General features: G+C 38.4%; 1 protein-coding gene across 1 annotated transcript in view; it reads left to right on the top strand.

Annotated features, from left to right (window-relative positions):
- The window catches only part of ANKFN1 (ankyrin repeat and fibronectin type III domain containing 1), a 342,813-nt gene that overhangs the window by 220,036 nt on the left and 109,573 nt on the right, over nucleotides 1–13,204 (top strand). Inside the window, exon 3 of the mRNA XM_011365098.1 lies at nucleotides 3,324–3,458. Within this exon, the coding sequence (XP_011363400.1) occupies nucleotides 3,324–3,458 (135 nt within the window). The remainder of the gene's footprint in view (nucleotides 1–3,323; nucleotides 3,459–13,204) is intronic.

Below are 13,204 nucleotides of genomic sequence, written 5' to 3'. Positions count from 1 at the left end.
TATAATAAGTTACATCTCTCTCACTAAATAAATCTTTTTTATCTTTGAAAAGATGCCTCATTCATCTTTGTAAGCCCTCCTCACCACAGTGCTTCATCAGATGCTTTGCATATAATAAGCGCTTTCCTTTGTTAATATTTGTTGAGCACTTACTATCTGGAAGATACGAACTGCAAGATCTGGAAGAAAAAGATAGAAAATAATTTAAATGCAATCCTTCTCTTCAAAGGAACTTTAATCAGTAAGACAGGTTCACAAATAACTAAAGCGAGTGAACCAACTGTGGGGGTGGAATTGGGTGAGGGGGAAGTGCTGAGTATGGAACAAACATTCTCAGTGTTCCAAATGAGAACGCTGGTATTATGATATGGAGGGTGGGGGAAAGGGGGAGGGGGCAGGGGAAGAAAAGGCAAGGCTGCTTTTAAATCCCATCTCCGTGCCATGGTCAGCATTAGAGTCTTGTCGAGGTCTGGCAGTCCAACCCATCCTTTCCCTCATACCAGGATAATCTTCCTAAAGCAAGCCTCTGATCATTTAAAACCCTGTTCAAATGTTTGCTGTTGAATGCATCAAGCATCAAATAATTGTAGGCTTATGCTAGGAATTATAGAGAATACCAGTTTATAGAGATGAGACAAACTCCAGGAAACAGCTGGAGAACAAAAAGCAAGAACATGCTGTAAGAGGGATGGGGGTGGGGGGCAAAGCAAGTGTGTAATCAGTATGGGCTGAGATTAGTCAGGAAGGAATAATCGGAGGAGGAAAGCTTTCAATGGATGGCCACTTGGCAAGAAAAATTAGATGCACTAAATGAACTTTGGGGTCCCTTTCAATTCTCAGACCCCCGTTATTCTTTGAAATGGTTTATTCTTTCATTCAACAAATACATGCTAAACACTTCAACAAAATAGTGACTAAATATTTACTGAATGCCTTCTGTGTGCCAGGAACTCTGCTAGACGCTGGAAAAAAGACTTTGCACTTAAACTCTTACAGTATGATGGGGATGACTGATGTTAAACAAGTAAGTTCAACAAAATGATGGGAGGGTATAAGGTGCTATAAGACCACAGAGCAGGGAACCTCACAGCCCAGGGGCTAGAAAAATATCCTTTAGAGCTGAGGTTTAAGCCAAGACTCTAAGGCTGTACATGAGTTAGACAAAAGGGACTGAACATTCAAGCAGAAGAATATATGCAGAACTCTGGAATTAAGAGAGTATGGCATGTCCAAGGAATTGAAAGATATTCAAAAAGACAGCATGGAAGGTGAGTAAGAAGGTGGCAGGAAATTAGATGAGAGGTAGGCAGAGCCAGATTATGGAGATTTTTGCTAACGTATTTCAGAGATTTCATATTTCATCAATAGGCTTTTGGTAACATTAAAGTATTTGGCACAGTGTATCTAATCTACTAAGTACTTAATAAATGCCTGCTAAAGAGTGGATTAATGAATGTATCTCCTCTGCAATGGATGTGGGTTTATGAAATGACTCAGATTTGAGCATTAGCACCAGGAGGCAATGCCCCTATTACAGGAGGCATCATCCCCTTAGGTTTACAAAGCATACTGAACTCATGACCCCTACGAGGCAGCCCCTAACCTTAGTAAAATTACTCGGAGTCACCTGGCTTATGCCAGCAGATGGTATTTAAGCAGATCTGCATTAAAGTCAAAGTTTTTCTACAGATAAGGCTAAAGTTCTACATGGCAGTCATTTGGGCTTAAACTGAGAAAAGTTAGCCTGACTCCTATTTAATTCCTATTTAATTCCTGAACCAACCTCAGGCACATGAATATTCCCAAATTAGATTACTCATAGCAATGCTTCCATGGACAAATAAGTCCAAGAAGAGAAAGAGAAAATATGTTCCAGAGAGAGATTTCGCTTTCATATGAAAAAGAAAAAGTAAGACAATTGTGAAAAAGCTAAACTGAGCTCTTTCTTTAGATGTCCAAGTTTTGTGAGTCATTAAGCCTTGACTCAGATCCCAGCTCCAGAACAGCACCTGTCAGGAATGAGTAAGCTGCCAGGTGAGATGTTGTCTCTAGAAAGGGGCAGATTTTCAGGAATACAAGATGCCATTCCCAGGATTCTAATTCATCAGCAGATCAAAGATTAACATTCTATCCTCTCGTTTATTACCAAGACTTTTTTTCCCGATTTGCTACAGAGTCACATTCAAATCTGGGTAGTTGAATTGCCTCCAGGTATAAATAACAGACCACAGTGTCTATTAGAAGGGTCCAAAATTATTTCTGAAGTCATCACAGCAGCTAAGCTTTCATTTGGCAGAGAGAGAGAATCTGAATAGAGCTTTAGATTCTTAATGCTGTCGCTAGGGACATGTGTATATCTGTATGTGTGTGTGTGTGTGTGTGTGAGCGCGCGCGCGCGCGTGCATGCGCGTATGTGTGATATGCATATGTGCTCGCAATCAGAAATGTCTCCCTGTGAAGGTCATTTGCCATTTTATTACAGAAGGAAACATGAAAAATGCCTACATAAGCAGCTTTCTAGGAAACCCACTTGTGTGTCTTTTTAGTCATGTGAAGCATAATGCCGTGAAAGTAGCCAGGGATACCCACATGTGGCTGGCATGGAGGATGCGCAGGAATCTTCCTCCTAAGACTGAGCCTCTTGGTGACCTAAGTCCTTGGTCTGCAGACTACTTTTTTGGAAGCTGCTCAGACAAAAACTTGAGCATTGGTTGAGCAGTCCTGACTGGATTGGGAGCAAGGTGCTCCTTGCTCCATCTGGGAGCTCGTAAAAGATTGCATAGGTGCCTTGAATTGAGGGGATGTGGCTGCCACCTGTGGGCTTCTGGTCCCAGGCAGCTGTGGGAGTAAGGGAGTGACTAGCCCCAGGAGAGATATAGAACATTTGCAGTCACAGATTGCTGGATGGGCTCTTGAATGCCAGACAGTATTTCTTTCTCTGCAGTTGGTATAGTGCAAAGCTAACTGGCTGCCTCACTGCCCCTTTGCTCATCTTTGAGTGACAGTCGGTTCTGACTCAGTCTTGTTTGACATGAAGCTGCCTGTCCCTGCATTCTGTTCTTAATGGAACTCACAGATACAATAGGCTAAAGACACACCGAAGTCATGGCATCCTTTTACTACATGCACAAGAGCTTGAAAAATCAAGCCTTCTCGGGGCTGCAGTCCAGAAATACACCTACTTTCTGAGCCAAGCTGTTTCCCTCTCCCCTTCTCTCCCTGTACATCATTTGCTCTTTTATTTTGCATTAAGAGTAGCTTAGTGATCATGGACTTCGGCTTTTGCCTGTAGTGATCCCGTTCGCATTTTATTCTTTACACAGAATAGGAAGGAGGTTCGCCTGCTTTGCGCAGAGGCTGAGCCACAGGAGAAAGCAAAGCCACTGTGATTTATTGAATGAAAGCACTGGACAATTACCAACAACTTGTTCCTCTTCTGCCTCAAACAACCTAAACTGGTAAGTCAGATTTATTGTTTTCTTTCTTCATGTGAATGTGGGGCTTTCTTAGTCACTGATGGTTTTTAAAATGTGTGTGTGTTGCTGCGGTTTAAATGATATAAAAAACCTGCATCTTCCAAACTTAGCTGCAGGCGGTCCATGAAGAATGCACACAAACACATACTCAGTGGTCTGCGACAGCACATACACGTGCATGTGAGGAGGCAAAAGGATGGGGATGAAGAAGCCCCATTTCTGATAATTGGGCATTTTGTTTGCAGCAAGCTTAAGGACATTATGTGCCTGCATAACTGATTAGCATTAATGATGAAAAATAAATTATTCTTTTGTTGTATAAGATCATTTTCTAATCGGGTTCCTGAGTACCTATAAAATACCTGTTGGATCAGGTAAAGATGGATCCCATCATGCTGATAATCCCGAATACAAACCCAGACATATTGGTGTCTTAAGTCCAGTTTGCAGGTTAGACATGCAGAGTGGAATGCCAGCATGCTGTCCGTCCTGGCTCAGCATGCCCATAAATAACACCATGACTAATGTTAAGAATACCTGCCTAGGGAGACGCAGTGGACACGCGGCCTGCAAACCCTTGCTCGATCCACTGCCACTTTCGTACCCATGTTCCTTAAATCCTTTCTTTATTCTACATGGTTAGTAGTGTGCACTAGATTCAAATTGTGCTATTTTAATATCCCGTTTGTACCTATGCTGGTTGTTAGCCCAGCCAAGGCTTCTGAAAGTATTATTGATAATCTAGGCTGTTTTTTCTATTCTGGGTCCCTAAAACCCCCATATTCACTTGATTTCTTCATTTCCTAAATAGTATGTAAGCCAGCCTCTGTAGAAGGGGAAAGCGAACGGAGAAAGCTCTTTCTTTTCCTACCACTACCACCACTGCCAAGTATCTTTGGTCTGTTGTTTGCCTGCCTACTGCAAGACTTTATGGCAGCATCAATCCATCTTTGGTGGGCTCAGAGTCCACATGTCATACGGAGTTTAATGTCTTCGGTGAACTCTATCTGCAGTATATCACTGGCCGTTCACATGAAGTTGCGGCCTTGGGTGCTGACAAAGATGGATGATGTTAGAACAGTGAGTAGCATGCTTCTCTAAATAAAAACCAAAGTTAGGAAATCTGAGAGATGCGTGATGTTTTTTGCCTAGTGGAAAGTATCCCCAGGCCACGCAATCCTCAATCACAAGAGCAGGGTCGTTCTCCCATGATTTGACTGTTTCACAAATGATGGCATTCTAACAGGAAGGGGACAGAATTGCCTAGTGGTTAGAGATGTCGTGTTGGCAGGGCACTTTTGCTGGTTGCCAGCTAAGACGAAGGGTGTGTCTTTGGGAAATTGCCTTACTCTCCCTGGATTTCCATTCCTCCCATTCTTGGTCGTTTCAAAGAAGACACGCTAAGCTCAATTAACGTATCCATGAGATACTATCTAAAGCTTTCTTGTTAAAGGGTGCAATAGGTAATCAAGATCACTGTTCATGCACTTTAATCCAGAAAGCATGCATCAGAAACCCACAGGTGACTATTTATGTGGGGATCAGGGGATGGATGCTCCTTCTGCCATCTAAGGGATACAGAGCATCGTGAAGGAAGCATGATCACACTTAAGACATTAGAAGGGAAGAATAGAGCTAGAAAATGGCATTAAAAAAAAAAACTTTGAATTCAAATGAATAGGTCATATAAATAACTTTTTCCCATATTGATCAGTAATAACTGATTTTCTAAACTTAAGATACCAAGATACTGAAGATCTCGAGTGTTTTGAAACAAACAAACATGCAAATATTTGGGGAGAGTTAGTTCAAGGATGAGTAGAAGGCACGCATAGAACTTAGGACAACTTTCAGTTATTCAAATTACCCCCATACCTATGCACATGAAATCGGCAGCTGAAAATGTACTACGATTTGAGGAGTACTAAAAGGCTCATTTGCCCCTCCCCGCCAAAAATATTGTCCCATCTCTAAGATTAAGGTACCTGAAATTCTTTTATCAAGGATTCAGTTAAGTATTGCTGTCTTTTATAAGGTAAAAAAAAAAATTCTTAGGAAAATTAATAAATTAAGCCACTGGTACCTAACTGTAAATTAATGTATTAAATGTTTTCCATCTCAGGGGAAACCCAAAGGATGTTGTATTAATATTATATTAATTCTTTTGTTTTCTACTTATTTCATACCTTTCTCCAAGAGCTTCCCTCATAATTATTTCACTCTTGATCCGAAAACTAAGGAGCCTTTAGGACAAGCTATTTCCTTCTCTTTATGGAATGCTTGGATTAGACAATACCATCTAGATTTCCTCTAGACCCTTGAGAGTCACGTAGAAAGCTGAAATCACTATCCTTCTCCTTTTAAATCCACTCTCCTTCCTGAATTCCTTTTTTTTTCCAATTACTGGTGGAACATTATGCACCTCATCAACCAAGCAAAGCTCATAGAAGTTATCTTCAGGTTCCCTGATTCCTTTAGCCCCTCCATCTAATCAAGTTTGGTCCTTTTAACTTCTTTCATTTTTTAAATCTCTCCAGCCCTTTCCATCCCCATTGTCATATGCTGTAGTTGAAGTCACAGGGAGTTTTTAAAGAGTTTCATACTTGGTCATACTCAGTCACTGGTTCCACCACATCCACTTCCTTTCCAATTACCTTTTGGATGCTACCAGAGTAATTCTCTAAAAATATGTTTCAGCTTTTCCTTAAAGTTCTCTAGTGCTTCCCCATTGTGAAGTTGACGTCTGTACTCTTTATCGTGGCATGCGAAGCCCTTGACGGCCTGGCCCTGCTACCTCTCCAGGCTTCTTTCCCAGATCTTGGAATGATGGATGAAATGTACTCCTGTGGGCATCGGTCTACCAGCAACACAGGGGCATTTCACATCTCCATGTCCTAACCTATTGTACCTAGATGCCCTTTTCTTTCCTTCCTGCTAGTTGAATCCTCATTCACTGTTCAAAATCTTGCTCAGGGATCACTTTCTCTAATCCATTTCCCCACACTCCCTTCTCTCACAACCACCTCCTATCACTTGCAAAGTTAATCACTCACCCCTCCATGCTATTTCTTTGCCTTAGTCATTTAGAGGTTAAGATCTCAGATACGGACCCATGTTGCCTGGCTTTGAATTCCAGATCTGCCCCTTACTGGTGCCTCAGTTTCTGACTACATAAAATGGGGATAATAGTAGTCCTTCCTTCACAGGACTATTATGGGATTTGGTGAGCTGACACATATAAAGGCATTATTCTAAAGAGTTCCTGGCTCACAGAGAGTACTATAGAAGTAAAAGCTATTATTATTAATTCATAATTTCACATATCACACTATTTCATAACTACATACACTTGCATTAACTGTCTTCCTTTTTAGCCTATGAGCTCCTTGGAGTCCTTGGAGTAATCAACTTGTTTCAGTGTGCCCAGGACTCTCCCAGTTTTAACTCTAATTCCTGCATCCTGGGAACCCTTCAGACCCCGGCAAACCAAGACAGTTGGTCACCCTAAGAGGAACCCTGCCTTATTCACTTTTGAATCCCCAGAGTCTATCATGGGATACATAACTTAGATCTAAAAGTAGATCATTCATAAGGCTTTACTGAACTACAGAATCAATATTGTCTTTCTACCTTCTTTCTCATAAACATGCTTTAAAACTTCAAAAATCAGTCTTCTTGCTCTGAAGTCACAGCTGACTTTTCAAAACTTATCACTGAGTAACTGAATATATTATTATTTTTTTTAATGCACAGGAACTGGAAAGGATGCTTCCACCTTATTATATATCATCAGTATGATAGAATTGGCGGCCACACGTTAGCAATCAAAGACATACCTGTCACGTTAATAGCAAGTGGAGAATAGGAGGGGGAGGTCATACTTTCTCTTCTGTCTAGTGACAGGCAAGTAAGTTGCAGTCTGAAGGTCCCTAGTTCACATCACAGCCTGAAGAGTAATCTTGTCCCTGTCAGAAATGTTCCCTTGCATGAATGTATCTGTCTACCCAGCTGTCACAAATGGCTAGAGCTCCTGTTTCTAATATGCTTTGTTTTATAACTGCTCCTCATCTAAACTGACTCAGATCTTTTTTCACAGTACGAATACAATAAGAAAGTCCCACAACCAATCTCCTATGAAACAGGGACTCTGGACATGCCAGAACTCATAATAAGAGCAAGATCTTGTCTTCAGAATCAAGGTCTAGGAAGAAGAAGCTGACAGGCAGCCAGACCAAGCTCCCTCAGACAGAATAATAGCAGGGTTGCTAAGAGCATGGGCTTTGGAGCCACAGTTCAAATTCTGCCTCCTCTGTTTTACTGGCTGCAGGATCTTGGACAAGTTACCTAACCTCCCCAGGCCTCAGTTTCCTTGTTTGTAAAATGAGACTATAATAACAGTACTGACTTTCTCATAGGGTTTTATTACATTTTGTCTTAGCCTGTGAAAACAAAGCCTGAGACGAAGCCGATTAAGATGTTCTATTAGGTACTGGGAGATACAAGCCCCGGGCATCAGGAGTGAAGGAAAAAGGGAAGTGAGTCAAAGAAAGAGGGGAAAACAAATACAGGTGGTAACTGAACTAGCAAGGCTTCACAGAAAAACACATCTCATTGTTTGCATGTGATTGCCTCCAAGAAGCCCTCAAAACAGTCCATAGGGGATGAATGAATAGGAAATTATCTGCTGGCTACTTCCAGTCTCCTATCTTTCATTGGTCCAGTTTTTCCTATTTATTTTCCAGATATGTTACCCAGTTTCTCAGGGTAGCCATGAGTGAAGCTGGAGCCTTCCTCCATGGATCTGGCTGGGTTAGAGCTGGCTGCAGCTACTGTCACAAGCAAGCATGATGGGGGCCATTCCAGAACCTGCCCTTTACTTGAGACAGCTGGTGGTGTTAGGAGAAAGGATGATGGTTACTTGAGCAAATGGCCAAAGCCCAGGGAACAGGTGGTTTTGAAGTAAATCTGAGGAGGCTCCATTCTCCATAGGTTATTCTTGACGTTTTGGACCTGGATTCTCCAGGCTACTGTTACTCTTTCCTGACAGCTTGGCTCTAGGTGTATTATTCACACATCCTCAAAAGTTTAGCTGAAATCAGGCTGTCACAGAACAGAAGTTTTAAATTTTCATAAAAACGAGTTTATTTTACGGTTCGTGTTTTTTGTGCCTCCTCTAAGAAATCATTGTCTTATTCAAGTTCACAAAGATACTCTTCCTATGTTTTTTTCTAGAAGTTTTATAGATTATGCTTTTGCAGCTAGGTCTAAGATCTATTTCATTTCAAGTTCATTTGTATACATGATATGAAGTAGGGATTGAGGGATTTTTGGTTTGGGGGGTTTTTTTTGTTTGTTTTTTGCATATAGATATCCCATTGTTCCAGCATTATTTGTTGAAAAAAAATTCTTTTACTCTAGTGAATTACCTGGACACCTCTGTCAAAAATCAATTGATTATATATATGTAGGCTACTTATGGACTCTCTATTCCATTTCCTTCATCTATATGTCTATTCTTATTTCATCGTATTTATCTATATAGCTATTCTTACATCAGTATACCACATGTCTCGATTACTATAGCTTTATAGCAAGTCTTGAAATTAAGTAGTGTAAGTCTACCAACTTTGTTTTTCTTTTTCAAAGTCGTTTTGGCTATTTTAGATTCTTTCCATTTTTATAAAAATTTTAGAATCAGATTACAAATTTCTTTTTAAAAGTTCTGCCAGAATTTTTATTGGGATTGTATTGAATCCATAGCTCAAACTGGAAGAACTGACACCTTAACAATACTAATTCATCTGATCTAATTCATGAGCAAGGTCTATCTCTCTATTTATTTAGGTCTTTTAAAATTTCACCTTTTAATGTCATGTAGTTTTAAATATACATGTTTTGTATATATTTTGTTATATTTATTCCCAAGTATATTTTTGTAGATTAAATTATTCTACAGAACTTTCATGTCATCTGCAAATGAAGACTGTCTCGCTTCTTTCTTTCCAATCTTACTTCTCTATTTTCCTTGCCTTAGTTCACTGGCTAGAATGCTCAGTACAATAGAAAAAGTAGGAGTGGACATTCTGGCCCTGTTTCTGATCCTAGAAGGAAGCACTTGATCCTTAATCATTAAGTGTAATGTTGGCTATAGACTTTTGCAGAATCTCTTTGTCAGCTTGAGGAAATCTCTTATCTCCTGATTTTTTTTTTCTTTTATCATGAATGGATGTTGAATTTGTCAAATGCTGCTTTTTCTGCTTCTTTTAAAATGACCCTATTATCTTGCCCTTTATTCTGTTAATGTAGTGAATTACATTGATGAGCGATTGAATGTTACACTAATCTTGCTTTCCTAGAATAAACTCTGCTTGATCATGATGCAGTATTCTTTTTGTATATTACTGGATTTTCTTTGCTAACATGTTGTTGATATCTTTTGCTTCTATGTTCATGAGAGACATTAGGTAATAGCTTTCTTTTCTTGTAATGCCTTTTTGGTATCAGGGCAATGCTGGTGTCAAAAATAAAGCCAAAATAAATTTTTGGAAGAGTTTTGTGTAGAATTCGTATTATTTCTTCCTTAAAAGTTTGGTAGTCTGTAACATTTAAAATGACTTTTGTTAAAGACTTTGTGATAAAAAAATTATTAGGATATATATATATATATGTTAGAAATAACTTTTCTATATATATATATATATATGTTAGAAATAACTTTTCCATAGAAATAACTTTCCGTAGAGCATCTCCCCCTGGCTAACTATCCCCTAAAGTCTAATCCTATAGCCATGTTGCAGAGACCAGCCCACCTTCCATTAACAGATCTGTAACCCTTTCTCTTTAGAACTCAGGTCCCCTAAACCTCTCTGAAGAAAGAAAAAAAAAAAAAGAAACATCTTTCTTTAGAGCAAATCCCAAAAGTTTTAATTTTTTTATTAAAATGATACCTTATGTATTGATTAGTAATTAGTATACCCATACAGTGCAGTACTACTCAGCAATAAAAAGTAAAGCACTATTGATAAACAACAATATGGATAAATCTCAAAATAATTAAGTTAAGTGAAAGAAGGCAGATTTAGGGAGGGAAAAAGTACATAGTGGTGATTCCATTTATATAAAATTCTAGAAAATAAAACCTAATGTATAGTTTCAGAAACTGGACCAGTAGTTGCCTGGAAACAGTGAGCCTGAAATAAATAAATGTTAAAAAATATATTTATCGAGCATTTATTTCAGACACTCTGCTAAACAACAGATATGCATTATCTCATTTAAAACTCTAATATCCCTTTTAGACATGAATATTATAATTGAGATGAGGAATACTGTTAATGACGAGGAAATTAAAACTGAGGGAAGCTAAATAACTTACCAAACATCATACAGTTAATAAATACAAAAGCCAAAACCTGAAGTTAGATCAACCTGATATCAAAGTGTCTACTTGCAAAACTGTGCTTAAAACCACTATGATTACCTTGAGGTTAAAGAATGGAATAAAATATAACTATAGATCTCAACCTATGGAGTTTTTCAGCCAAACCGGCTGAAAAAGGAAGGCTCTCTGAGAAGTGACATCTCAGACTTAACACAACAAAAACAGTTTCCCCTGTCAGTTCTCCAGCATCTATTTTACCCATCAGGTATTTCGTTCAACACTTGAGTCTCTTTTTTTTCCAGTTCAATTCAATGCAAAGATATAGAGAGTACTATTGCTATCATTTTCAAGACACTCTTATGGGTGCCTATAGGGATTACATGATATATTAGTAAAGTTTCCAGCAGGAATCATATGCCACATTAAACAGAGTAATTGAGGAGAGGTTAATGTTTTATACTTCTTTGTTACATTTATTTCTATGTATTTTAATCTTTTTAATGTCGTGCCATCATAAATGGAATCGTTTCCTTAATTTCATTTTCATTTCATTGTCTTTTAAATCAGAAAGGAGAAAAGAATGATAAATAAGAGACAGACTTACAGCGTCTTATATTTATACTACCTTTTATAGTTACCTACATAGTCTCTTCACCTATGCTCTTTCTTTCTTCATGTGGATTCGAGTCACTGTCTAGTGTCCTTTTATTTCAGCCTGAAGGACCCCCTTTACTATTTCTTGTAGGGAAGATATGCTACCATATTCTCTGTTTTTGTTTATCTGTGAATGTCTTAATTTCGCCTTCATTTTTGAAAGGTGGCTTTGCTATATAAAGAAAATCTCATTTGACAGTCTTTTTCTTTCAGCACTTTATGTAATTCCACTTCCTTCTGGACTCTCTGGTTTTCTAGTGAAAAATCTGCTGTAAATCTTTTTGAGGATTCCTTGTACAGAATGAGTTATCTTGTTCTTGCCAAGATTTTCTCTTTGTCTTTAGCTTTTGATAATTAAATTATGACGTGTCTAGGTGTGAATCTCTGAGTTTATCCTTCTTGGTATTTATTAAGCTTCTTGGATGTGTGGGTTTGTTTTTTTTGTTTTTTTTTTTTTATCAATTTGGGGAAGTTTTGGCCATCATTTCTTCAAATATTCTTTCTCGCCATCCTCTTTCTTCTTCTGGGACTTGAATTAGATGTACACTGGTACACTTGATGGTATTCCACAGACCCTGAGACTCTGTTCATTATACTCGTTTTTTTCTTTTGCTCTTGAAACTGGATAATCTCAATTGATCTGTCTTCAAGTTTTCTGATTTTTTTTTTCTTCTGCCTGCTTATATCTGATATTGAACCCCTCTAGTGAATTTTTTAATCTATTTATTTTAATTAGTTTCAAGTATACAATACACTGTTAGACATCTATATAGTTCGTAAGATGATTCCCCCAATTGCTCCCTCCCTCCCCTGACCCTTCACCTACCCAACATATTAATGCTAACTGCATTCGCTATGCCATGCTCCCCATCCCCATGACCAACTGTCAACTACTAATTTGTACTTCTTTAACCCTTCACCCCATTCTCCCAGCCCCCCAAACCACTCTCCCCTCTGTCCATCACCAAATTGTCTATTATATTTGTGAGTCTGTTTTTGATTAGTTTGTTCTTTTTATTCCTTAGATTCTGCATATAAGTGAAATCATATAGTGATTATCTTTCTCTGTCTAACTTTACCTTCTAGGTCCATCAAAGCAATCTTTTTCTATCCTCTTCCTTTTAGTCTATGTGTGTTTTTTAATCTAAGTGAATCTTGTATTTTTTCTTCTTAAAGAAGTCCCTCCAACATTTCCTGTAATACTGGCTTGGTGGTGATAAATCCTTTAGCTTATTTTTGTCTGGGAAGCTCTTTATCTGTCCTTCAACTCTAAACGATAGCTTTGCTGGATAAATTATTCTTGGTTGTATATCCTGTGTCTTCATCCTGTTGAATAATTTTTGCCAAGCCTTTCTGTCCTGCATAGTTTCTTTTGAGAAATCAGCAGCCAGTCATATGAATGTTCCCTTATATGTAATTATCTATTTTTCTCTTGCTGCTTTTAATATTCTTTGTATTTAACCTTTGGCATTTTAATTATGATGTGTCTTGGTGAGGACCTCTTTGGATCCCTAATTTTTGGAATTCTCTGAGCTTCCTGGGTTTATGTCCCTTTCCTTCACCAGGTTAGGGAAGTTTTTCATCATTATTTCTTCAAACAGCTGTTTAACATCTTGATTTTCTTCAGTTACGCTGATCAGATGGATATTTGGACCCTTAATAGTGTCCCATATGCTTCTTAAATTATTTTTAT

This window comes from Pteropus vampyrus, unplaced genomic scaffold, assembly GCF_000151845.1.
Source record: "Pteropus vampyrus isolate Shadow unplaced genomic scaffold, Pvam_2.0 Scaffold104, whole genome shotgun sequence".
NCBI classification, from domain to species: Eukaryota; Metazoa; Chordata; class Mammalia; order Chiroptera; family Pteropodidae; genus Pteropus; species Pteropus vampyrus.
This window is presented reverse-complemented; position numbering and strand designations above follow the sequence as displayed.